At 47.2% G+C, this 23,556-nt stretch overlaps 1 protein-coding gene across 3 annotated transcripts in view; it reads left to right on the top strand.

The window, feature by feature from the left end:
- Positions 1-23,556, top strand: part of cdkal1 (CDK5 regulatory subunit associated protein 1-like 1) — a 140,131-nt gene that overhangs the window by 70,607 nt on the left and 45,968 nt on the right. For all 3 annotated transcript variants that reach the window (XM_078790949.1, XM_058052923.2, XM_058052924.2), the window contains exons 9-10: positions 1,143-1,309; positions 12,761-12,906. In XM_078790949.1, the coding sequence (XP_078647075.1) occupies positions 1,143-1,309; positions 12,761-12,906 (313 nt within the window). The remainder of the gene's footprint in view (positions 1-1,142; positions 1,310-12,760; positions 12,907-23,556) is intronic.

The following is a 23,556-nucleotide window of genomic DNA, read 5'->3' as shown; positions in this document are numbered from 1 at the left end:
GCTGCAGGTCTGGAAATGGTTGATTGTGTGCCTCGGCTACGTGTTGGGACATCATGCAGACAAATCTAAAGACATTTACACATGCGGGGGGGGCAGTACACACACACACACACAACTGTCATTATCATTAGCTGAGTGGAGACGGACAGAAAGATGCATGTGGTCATTGAGAGAGCAGAGCTAGGTTGCTAATTGGAGTGTTTGTGTGTGTGTGTGTGCAAATGTGGGCGTGCACGAGGGTCTAGCAGTTAAAGGATGTATTTAAGGGCGTGCACGGACCAGACAGATTAAAGATGATGGTGGCATAATTGTGCAGATTAAAAGAGTTTCCAAGGCCCATCATCTTTGACAATGGGACACGCTAATGACTTGTGCGGCTAGCTCCACCTAAAAAAAACCTCCATCGATCACACACCATCAGATACAAAACATAATACACACCATCAGATACACACCATCATACACACCATAATACACACTATAATACACACCATCAGATACAAACCATCATACACACCATAATACACACCGTAATACACACCATCAGATACAAACCATCATACACACCATAATACACACCGTAATACACACCATCAGATACAAACCATAATACACACCATAATACACACCATCAGATACAAACCATCATACACACCATAATACACACCATCAGATACAAACCATAATACACACACTTCAGCGTGCAATTAATTGAAAACAGTTAACCTTGGTCTAACAATGGAAATACGCTGCTTCATTAAATGTACTTAATCGCGTGCTACAGATAGGAAATTAGGTTTGTGTCTGTGAAACGGTTCTACAGAGACTCCACCTGGAGGTCAAGTTTAATGAAGAAACCATGGCAATGGAGAAGACTTTGAAAGACGCCTGTCCGTTGCTACGTTTGAAAAGCAGCACTGTTGGGTTTAAACGTATCCTGGTAAACACTCCCTGGTATGCCCACACCGGCGCCCTCTTGGATGTGGCTAGTCTGGTTTTTGCCACAGGAAGCCAATCATGGCTACGATGCGGACACCAAATGTGAATGTGGCACCTTTCCTAACGATGGTTGCTCAATTAGTTTGATGAGGTCTGTGACGTGCTCCGGTTGGCGTACCAAAGGAGTTTTTGTGTCGCTGCAGAGGGGGTGTGTGAAGTCTGGCTGACCAGCGAAGACACGGGGGCGTACGGCCGAGACATCGGGACCGACCTGCCCACCCTTCTTTGGAGGCTCGTGGAAGAGATTCCCGAAGGGGCCATGCTGAGGCTGGGCATGACCAATCCGCCCTACATCCTGGAGCACCTGGAGGTAGGCCACGCCCAAAGTACTTCATCGCTTGCCTTCTACTCAATAGTAGCAAAGTTTCAATAGATTGAGCCGTTTGGAATGGCATGGCAGACCACCTTCCTAATTGAGGGCTTTTGTTTCTCCTTGGTTTTGTCCCGGCGGCTGATGGCGTTATCCCTTCCAGTGGACAAATATTGCTTTGTGTAGATTTAATAAAGTAAACGCTTTCCTCTCTGTTTTGCTTAGCAAGCAGTTTAGCTGCAAACCTCCATTCATTAGTGCAGTTCATTCGCCTTTCTCCCTAATGAGTCAATTAAGGACCATTGTGTCCTCTTTAGTAGCCTCGTTTTATCAGTCGTTATTGCCTTGCCTAATGGAACAATGGACATTGTTATCCGCTCTCTCTCTTCATTCAGGCCGCACTTGGCCGTGCGTCTGTCGGTCTGACTTCCTATCACTGAAATCTCCTCATTTTCTCTCTGACCGTCTATCTTGGTTCATGTCTGAATCCGTCGTGTCGGTCTGTGCGTGGCGACGCCACATCGTCTTTTCTACACGGGAGCAGGAGCAGGAGCAGGAAACACAACCTCCATATCAAAACGGTCGACAAGTTGTGGTCGAACAATCCGCCCATTTCATATATCCGTCCGTCCTATCCTCACAAGGGTCGCAGGGAGGCTGGATCCACCGCGCGGCCTCCGCAAGTACACCACTATGTACCTGTTCTTTCTTTTTCTTTTCTTTTCTGTTCACCCATCTAAAATATCTGTATCCGTACCCGTATCCATAATAGGCGGAGCAAAAACCCCAAGTGGGTGTGGTTTAGCCAGCTTCAATCTGAACACCATTTTAAGTCTGAAATGAACTTGGATTGATCAAAGGTTGCTATATGTCCGAACGGACAGGAGTGAGGCTGACCGAGGCTGACCGAGGCTGACCGAGGCTGACCGAGGCTGAGCGAGGCTGACCGAGGCTGAGCGAGGCTGAGCGAGGCTGAGCGAGGCTGAGCGAGGCTGAGCGAGGCTGAGCGAGGCTGAGCGAGGCTGACCGAGGCTGACCGAGGCTGAGCGAGGCTGACCGAGGCTGACCGAGGCTGACCGAGGCTGAGCGAGGCGGTCCAACAGGCGAAGGACGGGGAGGGATGGAGGAATAAAGTGAATAAATAAACCAATAAAGTGTTTTCAACCCCCCACTTGCCCCATGAACTGTACGTGAATGCCCGCTGCAGCCGTGGAGGGAGGGGCGGTCGCTGTGTGTGACTGGCCAATGGCAGAGCACGAAGAGCGAATACGTAATGAGCGTTTCTTTAAACACAAATACAGATAATAACCAGATGTACTCGTTGCATACTCATATCCGGCAAAAACGTATTACCCGTCACGGACCCTGGTTCATAAGGAATATGGGGCTCATCCCTAATATCCGGAATATGAATACATTTGGTTTCTCCGGCGTCTAGACGGGGAGATGCAGGGTAGCCATGTTTAAAGCCAAGGAAGCTTAACCGGTTTACTGGTTTTATTAATCTGTTGGCTTTGTTAACCCAAGTCTAAAACATCCAGTCATTGCAGGACTGTAGAAAAACTACTATGAATTATTGATGTGATCAATGATTTATCATATGTTAAACATGACATTTATATGAATTATGTAGTTCAAGGGAATTTTAATTGGGTAAAAATGGCATGATTATGAACTAATGAAGCAAATCTTCCGCTGTCACGTCCACTGTACAACGTCATTGTTGTACTTGTACTTGTCGTACTTGTACTTGTTGCTGATATTTATTTCTTTTTTACTTGCCTTCTCGGGTCGTCTTTGGCGGTCGCTGATTATTTGTCAGCTAATTGATTGGGAAATGTAGAGTAGCAAATTAAAAAGGGAGGCAGGGAGTACATGGAGGAATCAAGCAGGGAATCTTAACCCAGAAAAAGAGTTTTTAGTCGTAAGTCTTGTCAGGTTGGCAACATAAACGCATTTGAATCAAACAATCAAAGTTGACTGGAAATGAGGGCACGACTGGGGAAAAGGAAGCCGGGATGAAGGCCCGAGGATAGATACCAGGACTAAAGACGAGTGGGAACGGAGCTGTGGGATGTAGCAGTGGAGGTTGTAATTAACCGGGGGTTAATGGGGGTGGCTAATTGTCCCCCACATGTATAGGTAGCTTTCTGCTTGGCTACATTACAATTAAAAGCACCCTCCTAATGATAGGGAATAACAATTAACCCATAATTAGAAATATGCTGGGATGACACGCGGGCTTGGCGTGGACGTTAAGAATCGTTTCTTATGCTTTTATTGTTAACATCCGTGCGTCACATTCAATTGGATCCTTTCTTATTTTCATTCCTCACTCAATTAACCTACATAAGAAAAGATAGGAGTCGTCTTCTTTAACTTATCATCGTCTTTTGTTTCTCGTGTCCCCCATTTACCCTTTCCTCTGTCGCCGTCCACACCCACTTTACTTCTTCATTTGCCCCCCCCCACACACACACATGTTGACCTACTTGGATGATTATTGGAAGGCCATTGTGAACATTTTCTGTTTTTGGAGAAGATATTATGAGTGGAGTGGGTTCCACACTGGAACTGACTGCCATGCAGCTGGGATCGATTCCCACTGAATGCTTCATTTCCAGCTGCCGTGCGACGGACCGAAGACCATGGGACCATTCGCGGGCGGAACAGGCTCCAGGCCCTGAACAGGATGAGTGGTAGCCTACAGAAATTACATGTACCAGTAAAGTAGTGGTACCTCTACTTTCAACACTTGATTAGAGCTTACAAGAAAACTACGCCTCAGATGTTGTAGGTGGAACCCTCAAATGTCCCTCTCACTTGTGAACAAGACACCGGGATACTTGAACCTTTCCATCTGGGGCAAAACCTGACTCCCAACCCAGAGGGTGCAATCCACCCGTTTCCGACTGAGAACCAAGGCCTCAAATACCGTGTTTGTCAACCACAAGGGTTCATCTTGTTGCTTCTGAGTTTGACCCAAAAGATTCAATCTCATTCTCAGGGCAGGGAATCAATCCCACCTGGACCGTTCAGGCTGTCTGTGAAGAAGCCTGCTCATGACTTGCTAGGGCAGCTCTAGTCTGAGGGGATGGCGTGTTGGGGGCATGCCACTACAAGGACGGTTTCACTCTGACCATTGTCACAACTGAACACCAAAGGTCAGCTGTACTAGCAAAGGTCATTCCACAGAGGTCGTACCACACGACCAATGGCGGATGGCTAACGCCTATTTAGCCACTGTGCTTTTATGCCGCTGAAGCGTTCTTTCTTGGGGCGTCTGGGGCGTGCCTGGATGGATGAGAATATTCTTTTACAAATTCTTACTCCCTCTAATTATTCTCACCAGCTTTGGACCATTCCCCTTTCATTGGCTTTGTTCATGGTGGCGCTAATCGCAGCAATAGGAACGGTATGACGGAGGCCAAACGTGGATTATCTGTCAGCGGAAGTGAAGGCCAAGTGACCCCCTGCTCTCCGTTCATTTGGAAAACAGCAGCATTCCTGCCGTAAAACAGCCAATGGCTCTGATTGAGGCTGAAAATTGGAAGTAACCTCTTCACTTATCCTGAAAAGTTCACGTTCTCTCGTGCTCGTCTCCTTCTGACAACGAAGAACATGCAATTTCCTCTCATGTGCTGCCGCTTTTTCTTCTTGTTGGCTCGCTCTCTGTCAGCCATCCTCGGTCGCATTTACTGATTGGAGCAGTTACAGGCCCGGTCGCCCCTCACGGGCCTCTGCTCTCTGACATTTGAGTTGATTGCGATGAGCAATCAGTGGTTCCTTTTAAAAGTAGTTTGAAGTAAAAGGCCACATTTTTGTTCTTGGCATTTCTTGCCACTTTTTTAGCCGTTCGTCTTTGCTCTGCACCTTATCCACCGATCCATAACTCGCTAAATGGCTGTCAAAGGTGCCCCGGTCTTCCTTCCTTCCCATCCTTTCATGGTCTACCTTGTCTGTGTGCGCACGTGGTGATTCCTGCCGCTTGCTTTTGCAAGGCAGCGTGTGATTGAATTGAGCACGCTAGCAGCAAATGAGGTGTGAAAGTAGCCTCGTACGTAGCAATCAGCCAGGCTGAGATGAATGAGATTGCTCTTGTCCATTAGACATCCTCCTCACAGCTCTTCCAGGTTCCACCGGAGATCCATCAGATATGCAGCTCACACATGCAGGAGGCGCTTAGGCTGCAACTGTGCATGCAAGAAGGTTTACTTGACATTCCGCTATGCTTCATTTAGGATTAGACCCGTCTGTCATGTTTCTACCTCTGTCCGTTCTTTAATAGACAGCAGTAGAACATGGCTAAGTTTCAGGACAATGTCGGTTCCCGACTAGAAAGAAAACCAGCTTTTTTGCACGCATGAGGTGGAATCATAGAATCCTGGATGCTCCGCCCCATAGCACTCCATAAAAGATTATACAGTAAGAGTCTATCAATACGTCCTTATGACTGCGAGCTTATCCTTGACTTTGAAAATAACTTCATAAATAAGAAATCATTTATTACTGCTTTTCTTTTTTCTGCATGAAAATGCCAAACACGAGCCTTTTGCCAATGACATCATAATGTGGACCCTCATTTGCCGTGTACAAAGCGCAAGTGTTGTACACTGATTAATTTATTGCTAAAATCTACATTTCCCATGATGCATTGGGTGCAGCTGTAGGACGTAGCGGAGGGTACGAGTGAAGTGGAAGCTAACGTCATGGTTTGAAGTCGTATTCAGCGATCTCAACTTCTGTTTGGACTACTCGGACCTCCAACCGTCCGTTATCACCAGTTAGGGGTTTCAAAGGCTGGACTGCTGTGTGATGAGGAGGCTAAATGGCTAATGGCTAATGGCTAATGGCTAATAGCTAATGGCTAATAGCTAATGGCTGGAGACAAAGTGACACCAAGAGCAAAAATGAAAGAGACAAAAGTGTTTTGGGGGAATTATGAGGTTGTTCAATTGCCATGCTGAAGACCTGAGGAGGAGGAGGATGGTGAGGAATGACTTTGATGGCAGGCCATCGCCTTAATCACACTTTTCAGTTGAATTCACCAAGATAAAAAAACATCTTTCTGTGTATTAAGTATCCATCCAGCATGGACGCCTGGGGCAGACAGACAGGCGTGGCCCTTATACGGAACGTATACGGTTGGCCTGTATACGGTACGTATACGGTTGGCCTGTATATGGAACGTATACGGTTGGCCTGTATATGGAACGTATACGGTTGGCCTGTATACGGTATGTATACGGTTGGCCTGTATACGGTATGTATACGGTTGGCCTGTATATGGTACGTATACGGTTGGCCTGTATATGGAACGTATACGGTTGGCCTGTATATGGAACGTATACGGTTGGCCTGTATACAGTATGTATACGGTTGGCCTGTATACGGTATTTATACGGTTGGCCTGTATACGGTATGTATACGGTTGGCCTGTATACGGTACGTATACGGTTGGCCTGTATACAGTTAGCCTATATACAGTATGTATACGGTTGGCCTGTATACGGTATTTATACGGTTGGCCTGTATACGGTATGTATACGGTTGGCCTGTATATGGAACGTATACGGTTGGCCTGTATATGGAACGTATACGGTTGGCCTGTATACGGTATGTATACGGTTGGCCTGTATATGGTACGTATACGGTTGGCCTGTATACAGTTAGCCTATATACAGTATGTATACGGTTGGCCTGTATACGGTATTTATACGGTTGGCCTGTATACGGTATGTATACGGTTGGCCTGTATACGGTACGTATACGGTTGGCCTGTATACAGTTAGCCTATATACAGTATGTATACGGTTGGCCTGTATACGGTATTTATACGGTTGGCCTGTATACGGTATGTATACGGTTGGCCTGTATACGGTACGTATACGGTTGGCCTGTATACGGTACGTATACGGTTGGCCTGTATACGGTATTTATACGGTTGGCCTGTATACGGTACGTACGCATCTTTTAGTTCAGTGGTTGGCACTTGTCACTAAAACCAATGTAAAGCCAGCCCTCTGTGACATCACAAAGGGGCCGTTTTGCACCGCCCTCTGAAATCCAGTTCTTCGAGCCATCCCAAAGTCCTTTCAGGGCTCACTTTCAAACGCACAAACATCATGACGTGAAACCTTGACGTGGTTTAGCACCACAAGACAACATTCTAGCCACGTCTAAAGGCAGACAAGGGAAAGAGCATCATGGGTCCCCTTTAGTACCGTAGTATCTTCAACTAGCCAGCAGCTCTTGACCAAATGAGGCAACTGTGTCCTGGGAATGTTTAGATACTACGTGTACCCTTGTAGCCACACACACACACACACACACACCAACCCTTCAACCATCCCTCACCTTCACACTATGACGTGCACGCTCGCAAAGCTGGCTGAGCGCACGCTTAGACGCCGTCCCTCCAAGACCATTTCCATTTTAATGAAGGCTTTGGGGGCGTCTGCACATTAGCGGCCTAATGTAGCGTTATGTGAGGGACCCGCTAGCAAACGAAGCCCCACAGTAAAACTATTCTCATATGTCGATAAATGACAAGCCCTGACTTCCCGCATGGAATTCTGTTTTCCCGTGCGTCCTGCCACTCTGGTTGTTGGGGGTTGGCCATTTTCTAATCCGTTTGAATATGATATCATATATTATAATACAGTAGACTATTCCAGGCTAAGCCAGCCCCTAAATGCATTAAGACACGCTTTAGCGTCTACCGTTTTAACAAGCCACATCCTGCTAAGGTGCAGCTGCTTCCTGTCTTGTTTTGCTCCATCTCACTAAACGCAGTAGATGAAGGGAGAGGCGTGCTGCACGCTTCACAGCGCTTTGCCGCAGACGCCTTTCTTCTTTGTTGGGAAAGGCCTCTTTTAATTGGCCCCTTTTTCCCTCCGCTTGGCTGCAGCTCGTCTTCGCCGCGTCCTGCTGCGAGCGTCGCTAAATTCACAGGTTGGAGTTTTATCACCTTACACTGGGATGGGATTGTGCAAATATTCTCACTTTTGAGGTGACCCAAGTATCGCCTATCAAATCTCTGATATCAATCTGTTATCTGATGGAAGCGAGGAAAAAATCTGACGTAATAGTCTTCCTCCCGTCTTCCTCCCGTCTTCTTCCCGTAGCTTCCTCTTGTCTTCCTCCCGTCTTCCTCCCGTCTTCCTCCCGTCTTCCTCCCGTCTTCCTCCCGTCTTCCTCCCGTCTTCCTCCCGTCTTCTTCCCGTCTTCCTCCCGTCTTCCTCCCATCTTCTTCCCATCTTCCTCCCGTCTTCCTCCCGTAGCTTCCTCTTGTCTTCCTCCCGTCTTCTTCCCGTAGCTTCCTCCCGTCTTCCTCCCGTCTTCCTCCCGTCTTCCTCCCGTATCTTCCTCCCGTATCTTCCTCCCGTCTTCCTCCCGTATCTTCCTCCCGTATCTTCCTCCTGTATCTTCCTCCCGTATCTTCCTCCCGTCTTCCCGTCTTCCTTCGAAGCAGTTTGATAAACAAGCTTCAAGGGGGCCGACGATGCTCCTTTCCGGCTTAGTATCGAGTTGTGGACTCCGATACGGCAGCTTGACACCATAACCCACGCTGGAAGCTTTCTAGAGCTTCCAGAATCTACACCTATTCCAGCTGTTTTTCCAAAACGGTCTGTTTCACTGTATTCCACCCACAACCCGCCTTCGGGTCCGCCCGCTCCACTGTGAGTGGTCTCACTACCAAGTGCGACAGCTGAGGCCTCCAGCTTGTACCTGGGCACGCCCATATAAGGAAGTCACCGGCTGGATGAGCCGCTGTGTTTTGAGCCATCCCAAAGTTCTTTTAGGGCTCACGTCCAAAGGCGCAGACCCCCTTATCTGAAACATTTATAGTTCAGAAAAGTGGAAAAAGAGCAGAATGTCCCTTTTCAATATTAAGGCGTCACAAAGTGAAACGGACACCTTGTATTTCTATTTGAGATTTTTTCAATTTAAAAAAGACATGCTGTGCTTCCAAAACCTTCCAGTCTTTGTACAGGCTGTTGGACCTGGTCCGCTTCATAAGTCTCTACGGGGGGTCCCAACCTTGGGGAAGACACGGACGTTCGTATAAAGACACTAAAACACCTTTTGACCCACAACACAAAGTAGCATTAAATGCAGACAAATGTTTTGAAACATATACAGTAAAGTCTCGTTATATCGATATCGGTTAAAACAAATTACTACTTATTACGATACTATTTTCATTTCCCGGCAAATTTCTAGTCTTTTATGATATAATTAGTTCCGTTAGTACGATACCCGGTTATTATGATAATCCGGTTACTACGATGGCCTTTTCATCTCCCGCCAGCCAATTTGGTCTGCTTATATCGATACAAAAGCAGCTTAAATCAATCTTTGCTTAAGGATTTCAATACCAAAAAAGAACACGGCGAACGGCTGCTTCCAGTCAACTTTATTTTTCACACTTCCACCACCAGAGCACAGCACACACACCAATTCCCGCACTTCCTGGTTCACAGGTCATGCTCAACCCGCCCCACATAGCTGGCCAAACACATGCCTGCAACAGAAGAACCAACTGACATAGCATACACACCTATTCCAACGAAGACCAAGCGTACAGATACATGTATTTAATTGTGTTGTATTCAGATATCTTTTTATCGCTTGCAGTAATCACTGTTTTTCATATGTACATGCTGGCGTTCGTGGTTTCTTCTTCCACAGATCTTTGAAGGTTGGAATGTTGCAGATGTTAAACGTCAGCCCATCATGGTCGTTAGCGTTAGCGTACCTTTTGTACTTCTGCAGTCATCAAGTCATTGAATGAAAGTAAGGTGAACCTGCCTATGATTAGAGGAACCTAACTAAGGGACATCCTTTTTCTTCTGGTAAACACGTTGGATCTGCAAAAACTCAACCTTTTGATTAATTAGTGGAATTTTGGCAACCATAAAGAAGAAGAAGAAGAAGAAGAAGAAGCGCTGTAGAGTTTTCTTCTTCTTTGACTCCACTCGGTGCCACAGTGCAGGTTTCATTGCTCAAAATGTGCTTGGCTGTTTTTGCCATCCGTGATGTGTGCGGTGCTGCATGCTAGCTGTATCCTCCAGGGACAACGAGGGCGGAGTCTGACATGTACGATATCGTAAGGAGCTGGGTTTCTTTAGGCTGCTGTGGAATGCAGATCCCAGCAACTGGGAGTTGACTTATTATCCTGGGAACAGATTGTAGAACACGCTAGACTCCCCTGGGTGTCCCGGATATTAGAACCTGTGATTCCCAGATTCAGACTGCATGTCTTCTTATCCGGTTGGCGGTGCGTTGGCGTCTGTGTCCAAGACTTCTTGATGTTGAGCATACATGAGAATGATGGAACTTAGATGATGGAAGATAAGCCATCATCCAGGATCTCAATTCCTCTGTGTGGCCAACATTTGCATATCCTATTGCAGACAAAAATGGTGACATACGTCTCGTACACGTACACTCACGCTGGAATCTAAGAAGGGATAAAAGGAACGCTCATCACCCCAGCTACTGCTCACCTTTGCTAAATTCACATTTACTCACCTGAAAATGTGATGAACACGTAGCGATCAAAGCCATGGTAATAATGAAGACCTGTTCCTGCAGCTTGGTTTTGGTTTTGTTTCGCACCGGGAAAGAATGGGGCCAGACTGCCGAAAAGAACTCCAAATGTATTTATAGAATACAGTGGGAATAATCAAACCGACTTTTCCAGAGAAAAGAAAAGCTCCACAGAAAACATAAGATGATAAAACATAAGATCACTGAGGGTTGCTTCCACGCCCCCCCCCCCCCCCACACACACACACACACACATACGGATATGTTCCTTGTTCTCCTATCTGATTTTAAGGGGGTAGATATCAGATCATTGGCGCTAAGCCAGTTAAGATGGAACCTTTGTGGCGTGTGTGTCTATCCGAGGCCGCGTGCTGAAGATGAAAGGATTTCCTGCCGAGCTCGTCCAATAAGAGCGAAGGCTTAGAGGAGGTGGAGGATCGTTGTAGCCGTGCTGAATAAATGATAAACAAAATGCAATCACGTCACACCTAACGGAAAATGCTCATCAGCCCAGGAGTGAAGTTGATTTTTTTCCACTCGGTGAAGCCGAGGCGTGTTGTCGTTATCGCCGCATCGTTTCCACTGTAGACTCACTAAAGTGTCCGCCTGCACTCCACCGGGTTGGCTAACATCATGGTCGGGGATAATGGTTGGCGGATGGGGTGCTCCGTGCCATAAATGGCTGGTGTGAATGAAAAGTGCCTTGCTCGTCAAGCTAGCACGTTTGGACCTCGTTCACCCTTCGTCATACACGCGCACGCATCATTGATCGTCATTGATAGGGAATCTAAATAGAATGCGACATATTGCTTTTCATACGGAGGCGTCCTGCTTGCATAAAAGAAACGAGGACTGGAGCAGTAATGGGTTCAATTCCCTCTGCTATCACTTGCTGACCTACAGACACATCTGCATCCTTGACTAAATCATTGACAGATCACTCAGCTCAGTGGAGAAATGCTGAAGGCGACAGTCCGGCTTCATCTACTGTGACCCGCACGTACTAATTACCCTCACCTTGGACATGTCGCCGTCGTACCGCTGATCCCTTCCACTTGTCACTGGCGCTTGCTTAGCATGCACGTTACAGAGAACACGTTTCCATTTGTATCACCTTTGATACCACAAAACCTGATTGGGACAAAAAGCAGCTCGGGAGGATTTAGGAAGGATACCATTGGCTCTCAGCCCCCCAAACAGCATTCAAGGCAAACGTTGCTCAAATAGTTCTTTCTTTCTTTGCAGCCGCCCCCCCATCCCGTTGTGGCACACTTGCAGTGGGCTGATTTGTGTCGCCAATCAGGCCCCATTTTCCAACCAAATTAATTCTTTCTAATTTGGAGCTGGCAGTGGTCGACCCCCCGCGGTGCACTGCGACTGAACTGTGGCTCCGCATGTGTGTGTGCACGCTCTCGTGTGTGTGCACGTCTGCGTTTGTGTCTGTGTGTGAAGTGGGGAGCGTTCTTCAATAGATCATAATGAGAAGACGGACTGCAATCAGCACATTCTTGGAGGAAATCATTAAATGGTTTCGTTCTCTCTCTCCTCCTTATGGTGATTAGCATGCTAATGACACCACCTGATTATGTCCATCAGACAAATCTGACATCTGGGGTCTCTCCACTTCTGTACTTGTGGAAATGATAACAACCCGGCACACTCTGGCATATTCAGTTCAATAACTATAACTATAAATAAATAACTAAAAGAAATAACTGCAGAACAAAAACATACATGGCTAAAAACTGCTAAATTAGTGAAACAACCTCACTCTATGGGACACATTGGACACACACCAAAGAAATATTTCTATATAATATATATATATATATATATACTGATGGCCCCTGGGACATTTGACCAATGTGACCGTTTGTGCTCTCCTCTCCTCTTTAGGAGATGGCCAGGATATTGAACCATCCCCGAGTCTACGCCTTCCTCCATGTTCCAGTGCAGTCCGCCTCAGACAGCGTCCTCATGGACATGAAGAGAGAGTACTGCATTGAGGACTTCAGAAGGGTGGTGGACTTCCTGAGGGACAGGTAAGCCACAACGCTGTCTTTGGTCATTCCTGGCTTGGAATGCATCCATTGGACTTTCACGTTTTGGCGTCAGTGTGCAGCATTCCGCTGGCCTGTAAGACGACCTTTTCGCTCTGACGGCCAGGAGCCGCCAATCATCTCCATGAGGCTTTGCACGTCTTTCTTCCTCTCTGCTCTCTCTTTCCCCGTAAATGGTGTTTGCGGTCTTTTAGCATCTGTCTTCACGAAGACAACAGCTCATTACGCAATCAGCGGCTGGCCCTGCTGGAGCATGATGGGAGCCAAAACTCACAGCATATGTCATATACATGTCATATACATGTCATATACATGTCATATACACATCTGTAGTAGCAGAGTGTACTTGTGTATTTCATCACGACGCTTTAGCCCCACAATCACATGTTTTATCACGGTTATTAAATCATCATGCAAACTGTATGGAAACTCATCTCTGGGATGAATAGTAGCCGTGGACGTCTAGATCATCAACATCTACATGATTTCCCATAATAGACTAAGGAGAGATTGATATGAAAATGGATTCAGGCCAAATGACGTGGTATTACTGAGAAGCGTATCGTGTCTGCTAGGATGCTACTGCTGTCGCCAGATGATCCATAACCTTATTCTGATGTTAAAAATGAATTTATTGGAGTGATCTGCTACATGTTTTCCTCTTTTTCCGTTTGTCTGCCCGACCTGTCTTGAAGCCTTGCAGAAGCCTTGCAGACATCCGATTGGTCACAGTCAGAAGGTCACATGTTGACTGTGGTTGAATGTCTCTGAAGGAGCTACCATGTTGTCATCCAGTCCTCTCAGGAGGTGTTGATTTGTGGAGTGGAGGCCTCTCTCTGTCTCCAAAATGCAGCACAGTGATCCTCATCCCAAAATCCTAAAAGGCCAGGAGGCCAGGAAACAGTCCAGAAGACGCCGAGTGCATCATAAGATCATAAGATCTGGTTTCTGCTGTCTTTGTTCGATATACTTTGCTGTGGTCGGTTTGTAGTCGCCTTCTGTCACTTAAACGCGATGTTGCTTTTGTGGACACTTTGCTGGTTCTGGTGTCGTGGTTGGCCCAATTTAGCTCAGCCGTAATGGCGGGGATGTAGCTGTGGGTCTGGGAGGGGCGCCAGGACGAGCCAAAACACCCCCTCCGTGTTTGATGGCGTGAGACTATGCACGGTGCGTGTGTGCGTGTGTGCGTGTGCGTGCTCATGTTTGTGTATGTGATTAGCATAGCCATTGATATCCTACTTTTATTGGGGGGGGGGGTCCCTTTGGCTATCACAAAAGGAAACTGCTACGATGACCTCTTCTCACCTTAATGATAAAGTGTGCGTGTGTGTGTGTGTGTGTGCATGTGTGTGCATGCGTGTGATGCTCGGGAGTTCCGCGTGTCAGTGAATGCACCCTGCGGTATTGTGGTGGGGATTAAGGAAGTGTCGTCCCAAGGAGGGACCGAGACGTGTTCAGGTCCCAATAAAGTTAGAAAAGAGCGCCAGACTCTGTGGGGACGCTCTGCTGTGCCGTCCTTGGGCGTCATGGCAGAGCGCTGGTTGGTCGTGGTACTCGTGTCTTCATTGGAATGAATTCAATAGTGGACTTCCCGCAGGTAACACGTGATTTTTGACAGCCCTCGTAAACGATGAACTTGCCCCACCTCCACAGCAGACCTGCCAAGGCTTGCAACACCAACCCCAGCGTTGGGGTAACTGTGGGTTAGTCCTGAAGGGACTAGCCCACAAGGATTTCCACTCGGTGGCTGGAAGGGGATTCCCTGTGTGTCCAAAAGTAGGCCAGCAGGTGGTTCGCCTGTGAGCGTCACAGATGACGGCCATGACAGATGAAGGCCAAGTGAAGTTCACCACCAAGCTGGAGACAGACACGCTGTTGTTGAGCTAAGGTCAGGGTTTATCTAACGGACACACGCAGCAGGAGATGAATGGACTTTTCTTTACAAACAGCTTGGTACCTGCAACCTCGTGGGGGTCGTGAAGGGTCAAGGGTCAAACACTTCTGGCCTTTCTAATTCCAAAACACATGCAGACCTCCCTCCTCCACCTCCACAGTTCAACTCTTGTTACGTATGACCTTTATTTGGCTCTACTTGCCGCACGTACACAGAAGGAACATGTGGAATGTCCGTGCACATCACGATCCCGATGGGCATGAGGGGAACGTCTGCTCCTTTGCTGTGATTGGCTGTCCGCATGACTCTTTACTTCCGTAGGGCCGTCCAAAAGAACGTAGTATTTCATATTCGTATTTGTCATGTAATTAGCACATGGACCTCACCGAGTCACACAGAGTCTGCCCGTGAGGTGCATTCACAGACACTGCGAAATCCCAACATCAGCCCACCTTAACTGTGTAAACTGTGTCAAGGTGTTCAAAGACAAAACATGGCTGGTGACACGTTCCAATGCCCGGTGGGGTAAATAAGATGGCTGTTTCCAAAGGCAGGGCAGTCCTCACGCTGAGCACAAAGCACCGCAATCCGGTTGGGGGATGGGCCGACCTCAGGGTTGCCACCTTCCGGAGGTCTGGGCTCTACATGCTCGAGTCCTCGCTGTTGGACCACGACGAGTTGAACTGCTAGTGTATCATAACAAGAGCTCTTATGATCTCATTTCATCATGCAAGTGGCAAAAGGCTCTCAATGAGCCCACATGATCAAGTCCATTGTCTTGACAGCCAATCAAGCGTGGAAATGACATGAAATGTTCTGTCCTTGACGTAGCAACTGGTGTGTCAAGTCCTTCCCTCCGTGCATAATTCCAAATGTAAGCGGAGAGATTATTTCATGAAATGTCTTCATTTGTCATCGTCTGCCAACTTTTTCATCTTCCTCTCCCCGTTTCCACCAATTAAAAGCAAATGATGGAGTGCTGCTCTTATGTCACAACGGATGAGGAAATCCTGTTATGGCGGAGCAAAGCCTTCCCGGGCGAGGGAGCGAGGAGGTCCGATGGTTCTCCACACTTATTTGATAGTTTGTTATATGATCAGGGATTTCCCCTCCACACCCCAAGTACTCTCTTGGATTAAGCGTGTCTGAACCGGGGGGGGGGGCAAGATGAAACACATGTGAGTGTCTGAGGATTGATTGGTGCTGTCTGTTCACAGAGGAGCAGAGTTATGTTTTAATGCGTAACCGCAAGGCTACTTGGCCGTGTTAGTGGAGAAGTGGAGGTGTTATGCTACCAGGAAGGTATTGATGGGGGGAGGGGGGGATGAGACGCTTACAGGCATTCTTCACTTCCTGTCAAGGTTGCGGATCTGTTTCCCTTGAGGGTTACGTGATCATGGCCTCTGAAATCAGCAGTTTATGAACGTCAATAACTGCTCCTCCTCCGAAGCCCCTTACCACAAGGTGTCCCCCAAGGTTCGATGCTTGGTCCTCTCCTCTTCATCCTTTACATCCTCCCACTTGGCAACATCATCAGTGGTCATGGCCTGACGACATACAGCTAACATCTCCACCACCTCCATCTGCTCCAGTATCTACTCCACCCTCATGGCATCCTCCTAGACCCTAATCTTTCATTCCACGCCTTGGCCACGATACGATAAATATAAATAAAAGTTCAAATGGACGGAATAGTACAGTCAAGGTACTGTCGTACTACTTCTTACTCAGTATACAGTGATGCAAGTCACCACTGTAACTACGGACAAGCCATGTGGATTATGTCAACGTGCCGTGGAAAAGCGCCTTTCCACTCAGGTTGCCGGGCAACGGAGTAGCCTGCAGATCCAACAACATTTTTTTGAAACATTTTTTCAGAAATTGCGTGCGGTAACACGCACGTCGGGATGCAATTCCCTCTTGACTTGCCCCCCCCCCCCATTCATGAGTGCCGTGGTTACATAACCCCCACAAACAGCAGTGAGCCCACTGCGTACTTCAAGGGTTTCAGGTCGTTTTCTTGCTCTTTTAGCAGCTATTAGCGTTGTCCAATGTGACAACATGTCCTGGCCTCGGTCGCCGATATTTCATTCATCTAAGATGTCAGCCTTTGCAGTGAGAGCTAACAGCTACATGCTAATTATTGCAACATGCTAATCATAAACATGATTTCCAGCTAGATTGTTTTTCTTCCCAGTTTGCTAACATTTACGCATCAAACAGTTCTTTGCTTGCCTTTGGCGTCTGCTGTCCAACCGTCTCCCGAGTCTCCCGAGTCTCCCGAGCCTCCCGAGCCTCCAGAGTGGATGGTTGGACTGCGGATTGAATGTGTTGATAGCGTGTGCGCCAGTCTGTCTCCAGGCGGCTCCAAGATGGCGGTGTTTGTGTTCCGTCTGTGTGTGTTCCTGCGTTAGTCATCTCTATTAGTCAGGAGAAGTGACAGCGTGATATCAGGCCTCCCGTCTTACGAGACGACACGTGCGGCGCTAGCGTGACGGCATTGTGCGTCCGTGTGAGGGTGTGCATGTGTGGGTGTCTCTGATGACTGGCCCCCATTGCTTTACTGCTCACACTCTCAGGTCTAAGGTATCGGATGAGGCTAATGTTTCACTGGGATAGCATGCAGGAGGGGCGTCACCTCCCTGGGGGGCTGGAAAGAAAAGAAGAGAAAAAAAGGATAAGACGGGGTTAAAAAGAGGGAATGGAGCGGAGGGAAGGGGGGCGGGAAGCGACAGTGCATGTAAGGCAGGTGGGCCGGTTTCACTGGCGGGAATTCTCAGCTTCTACCCCGCCCCCCTTTTCTTTTTCTCCTCTTCGTCCATGTAATGACTCAGCAAGATCTGTCTAACGCTGATTCATCTTTTGGATGGTAGCAGCGCTCCAATGTTGGTGGAAAGTCAGCCGGTGCTCCGTTCAATACCGCCGTTGTCACCAAAGATGAGATAAGATGGAAAAGACCGTTAGCCTCGGCGACTGACGTTAGCAACCACCCAATCCTTCCAGACGTCTTTAGTTTATTTCACGACACGGTTAAAGACTTCCGTTGACCACCATCGCTTTGCTTTGTTTCTGGGAAGTCATCATCAGAGTCAAGTGCATCAGGTGTTTTTGTAAGGTAGTCGTTGAACCTGTTTTAATATCTTTTGTCAAATAGCTTTGTCTCATGGTAGTGCTTTAATAGCGATATCATTCCGTGACCACATCAGCTTTCACTGCTTGGAAGTGTTCATTTAACCTTGACTTTGACTTTGTGCTCATTTAAGATTTAGTTGATTGGTGTAAAGTGTGTTCTCTTTCATCCAAATGGGATCCATTTGGTATGGAACAACCGTGTTCTTGCCTGGAACACGTTATATAATATTTCATTCCCTCACCCCGTCTACTAATCTGGATTAAATCTAAATAACCACCTAGCAACAGTTGCTACAACAATCACATGACATGTGATGTTTCATTCATTACACAAGTACATGAATCAAAACTTAGGAAATACACAATCCAACAAACACTCTTGGGGACAAGTTTGACCTTCCCATGGAGCACGCCATCAAACAACAATGGAAGATTTACTGTTTTGTAGGTTTCATATTTACTGTTTATGTTTGGCTATGTTGGTGTTTCGTGCTCAGGATGTCAGCCTCAAACTCAGGAGATCTTAGATGGTATTGTTGAAAATGTTTCTTCCTCTTGGTTTCAGTGCAAACATTGAAGAATACCTTTACAGGTGGAATTATAATAAGTGAAAGTGGACTATTTTTGGAAGGGTTATCAGGGTTATCTTATGCCGAGTCAAAGGTACTTTATATGTACACTTTATGCTCTATCTGCGGACTCTTGATTTGTGTTATTTCTTTGACAAACACAAGTAGAAAGTAGAAAGCACTGCCAGTACTAATATAAAATAATAAGCCATGTCAGCAGGTCAACCATTCCTTTATTTCCTAACCAGGAATCGAGGCGTCCCTGCGTTAAGGTTCCACGTGCACGTGCACTCAGCAAAACACCCAAGACCAGCTGATACTGGGGTACTTTATAGCTAACAAAGCTGTCATGTTAGGCGGTCTGACTCACCCTCCGGTCTCTCAGTCTCATCATGTTTCTTTCTCCTGAGTCACCATCCCTTGGCTTCCTTTCAGCCCCACGCTTGCGTGCCGGGACTTGAAGTACGCGCGTGTTTGTGTGACTTGTTTTTTTGACCACTGAAGTGGATTGCCACTGACAGACGGCGCTGCCTGGTTGCCACTCCAGTGCTTACGTTTGTTTTTCTACATTCCTACTCTGCCGTCTACGGGGAGGGAAGCCTGCCGCCGAAGCAGCGAGCTTACAGCTTCCGTTCCGTCTCGTCGTTGGGCGACTAAGGCTTTGGGAATGCCTCGTATGAATGTCCTCTTTCAACACACTTACCTACTAATCAGCATGTTGCAACCATGTCAAGTAACACTGAAATCCACCTAAAACACCCAAACCTAGCACGCATGCTTTTGGACCGTCGCATATTTCATGGCGGAACATGCAACTAGTATTCCTAGTATGTGTTTGATCATACCTGGCAATAAACCATTTCTGATTCTGATTCATCTACATACAGATGTCTAAGCCAAGATTTTGAAGATTATTCGAATTATTATGATGAATTCTTATTAGAATGCTGTTTGTTGTTGTTCTTCCTAAACATACATGAAGCAAGCACTTTAACCCCCCCCCCCCCCGCCCACCACCACCACGATCACACATTTGCACCACGTAGGACTTTCATGGTTTATCGGGTGCAGTGATCCCGTCCATGACTGGCAGGTCAGATCATCACAGCGCTAAAGGAACGATGAATGATGGTCTGAAGGCACGTCAATAAAGGTTGATAGAGTGGAAGATGGTTGCACGTGCACACGTTCAATGTGTTTACATGCACTAAAAATGTTGCACGAATGTGCTTGAACCCGCCTTTATTGGATGGTTTGACCGCCACTCATGAACAATGCCACTAGAAACCAGATCCCTCTTCCCCGTATCGGCCCATCCTTCTCTGTATGGGCTAGTCCCCGAGCAGGACTGAACCACATTGAATTCACGGAGGAGCCAGAGGGATCGGGACTGGAGTGTGCGAATACGATAAAAGCCTACCGGTTTATCGAGTGGCAGACCATGGTACAAGAAGCCATTTCTATTGACCCTAAGAACCCGGTGGTAGAAACATTTCAAACAGACGTATTTTTCTATCCACCATTCATCCAAAATGGAAAATAATGTGTGGGGTTTTGTTGGTCAGCAATAAGAACACCAGCAATGGCGGCAATGGTTAACCGCCATGAAGGACTTCTCTGGTTGGCTACTGTTGCCTACGTTACCCAACATGCACCATCCAATGCTGTTTAACTGGCCGTGTCGCACAACTGGGGGGGAAACTTCTTTAAAGCATCTTTCAGTGTCAAGTATTTCCGTGCAGTTAATATCTGTAACGTTGACACGTATGGTGTGGTGTGTCTATTATTATTATTATTATAAATTATATTATTATACTATAAATGTAGAAACCTAGTTTTCCCTCATAGTGAATGGGTGCCACTTATATACATACACTGGAAATGACTTATTTTGGGGGCCACCTGGCAGTCGGGGGACCTTGGAATTATCTTTTCTGCGTGCGTGCGTGCGTGTGCATGTGTGTATGTGCACGTGCGTGTGTGATTTCAGAAGGCTTGTCCAAGCCTAATGAATATGTTCCCCGCGTGCGCGGCCAACTTAAATGGAAGTGCAGATACGCTCAGGCCGTTTCATTAAATGATAAAGTTTACTGATGAGTCCAGCAGGATCGTTATTTATGTGCCCCCCCCCCTTCTTCCTGTGATCTTTACAAATGACCTACTGCACACCAGCACAGAGGTTGTTGCGCTCCGCAGCTTTTGGACAAATGGCGGTGTTGACTGTGAGTAAGTCGCCCCAGCCGGCGTGTCTCCACAGCCTGTCAATCATTTGTTTGCATAAGTAAGACGTGTATTGATTTGTCTCCAAAGTTATGGTCGGTACAAGGTGAAGATACATGGCTTTCAGTCATCTGCCATGCGTGTTTATTGCATGTTGCAATGCTTCTGCGGCGCATCCTTTAATGTTCAAGTGTCCATCGTACTGGAGAGCAAACTATAGCATGGCAAGCTAGATTGAGCAAAAAGCAAATAGGAGTAAATCATGTGTGGTAATTGCAGGGGGGGGGGCTTATTGATGGTTTGCAGGCTCCTCTCCTCACCAATCACTTTGGTGCCCCCCCCCCCCCCCCCCACTCATCTATGTGCTCTGGATAGCATTAACCTCCTCTTCATACTCGAGCTCCTGAATCACTTGACATCAAAATGAATGGCCTGCCAACTCGTCTCTTTTTATGTTCACCCAACATTGCAGCTGTCGTGGCAACAAGAACCTGTCCACAAGAACCTGTCCACAAGAACCTGTCCACAAGAACCTGTCCACAAGAACCTGTCCACACACTTCCACAGACTACTTGAGTTAATAGAATATGTATCTAGCCCAAGCAGCAGGAATACATCAAGCCAACACGGCCTCATGCATGGCGCTCTGCATAAAAAGGAAATATCATTGACAATCGATGGTCCTTCAAGCCTTCAAGGGTTTTTCCACGTTTGTGACCAACACACGTAGTTAGAATGTTGGATTGTGGTGATGAACGAGCCAAAGGTTCAGATCATGAGGTTCGCACATTTGGAAGTGAGCCCTGAAAGAAGTTTGGGATGGCTCCAAATGCTCAGTTTCAAAAGGCGTGGTAACACCGCCCCTTTGTGATGTCACAGAGGGGCAGACGTCCTTATGGGCGGGGCTGTCAGCCAGATAAGTTCTCTGCTCTCTTCAACTTTATTATGAGGAGCATGGAAGAGCAGCGGTGACTCTTGTGTAAATGTTCGGTTTGCCAGGACCGCAGTTGGAAGCCCCGTCGTGTCTAAAGCAGTTGCTGCCATCAGCGGGACTCCAGGGTGGGAAAAATACTACTACTACTACTACTACTACTACTACTACTACTACTACTACTACTAAACACACTTGTTGAAGTCTTTCCACTCTGAAGCTGTCGGCTTAAAGGCGCCATCTCTTCTTGGCTCAATAAGCTAGTGATGATTAGCAGTGATGGCTGAGCGGGAATAGGGCGGGATATATTACATTTGGGTTGTGGTGCCCCCGTTGCCGTCCCTAAGCATAACAGACAGCACCTCGAGTACCCCCGTACCCATGGTCCTCCTGGCTTCCAGGACCTTGAGTGTTTATTTGAGGCAGCATTCCGAGTCTGCACTACGCCCATGACGTGTGCTTTTTTCGGCGTGCATGGTTTTGAACACGTCTTCAAAAGATGTTTGACAAAAAATGACCTTTAAAGTCTGCCGCTGATGTGGAAAGACGACTGCTGATTGACGGCGCTTCCATTTCTCCAAAGGGAACGTTCATCTTGCACGACTTCTGTCGTCGAGATGATAGCAAGTTTAGTTTGAACAATATGCAAGATGTTCGGCTCGCCCAAATCAAATGTTGCCATTCCAATGAAAATACTAAATATGTACAGGTACTCGTTTATCGGCTAGTGATGTCTGTACGTAGATCAGAGACCTACTGGCCTACTTGGTATTGGTCTGCACAGCAACGGTCCGCCTCCTGCGTTACGTAGCCCCGCTTTACCGTTTCAGTCCCAACCACGGAGAGCAGCAGGTGGGGGCATCGCTAGGTAAACCACTGGGGGCAGCACAGGTGGGGGCATCGCTAGGTAAACCACTGGGGGCAGCACAGGTGGGGGCATCGCTAGGTAAATATTTACCTTCCCAGATTGTTTCTTCCGCTCTCCTTCTTTGCCGTACCTGCCTGGCGCCCTTACTTTTCATTTTTTATTCACCTTCTTTTCTCCCGGCGGTCCCATCTTTATCTCATCCCGGGGCGCCCGCTCACAGACATCTGCTGGGTAAACATGCTAGCATCCACACGCGCCACTTTGAATATATGATGAAGAGGAGGACTGAGTCAATGGAAGGAATCCACACATAAGGGCCTCGGCAAACAAAGACCTCATAATAAACGAGCACAAGACAATGGGATGTTTCCATCAGGCTTAATTCAGCCTATTGAGGCAGATGGGGGGGGGGGGCTGTGTGATTAAGGTTTTCATCTCCTATCAACATATTCTACTGTACATGCCAGCACAATATTTCATATCTGCTTAACCACACAAATATGCCTCCTGATTTGGGGGCTTATTGTGAAGACATGCTCCATCCGTCTTCAGTTTATCTTGGACTATCATTGTATCCCACCTGGGGGGGTAGGGGGGGGTTCTCTCCGCTCCTCTCTCCGTTCCTCTCGCCGTTCCTCTCGCCGTTCCTCTCTCCGCTCCTCTCTCCGTTCCTCCAGATGTTGGTCTCTGCAGTCCAGCTTTTCGGATCACTCTGTTTGCCATGGGAATCTTCTGGGAATCTTATTGTCCATCGGCATCTGCATGGGTGACATTGCAGTGTTAAATGTACCTGTTGGCCCAGCATCTTCAAGAGGTGATGCAAGTCATCCACCATTCTAATGACTTGACTAAGTTTTTCTTGTTCCAAGTTCTTTTTCCTGCTTTGCATTTTTAAAAATAACCGTGTTGACTTAATTGAAAGCAAGTTGAAGCTGCAGGCTCATATGGCTTGTGTCCTCACCCCCCCTCCCCCCTCCCATTTTCTTCTACATGTTTTGAAAGGTGAACAATAACGAGA

Source organism: Doryrhamphus excisus, linkage group LG5 (assembly GCF_037039965.1).
Source record: "Doryrhamphus excisus strain RoL-2023G ecotype Guam linkage group LG5, RoL_Dexc_Guam_v1.1, whole genome shotgun sequence".
Classification (NCBI taxonomy): Eukaryota; Metazoa; Chordata; class Actinopteri; order Syngnathiformes; family Syngnathidae; genus Doryrhamphus; species Doryrhamphus excisus.
The sequence above is the reverse complement of the archived record's forward strand: the minus strand, read 5'-3'. Positions and strand labels throughout refer to the sequence as shown.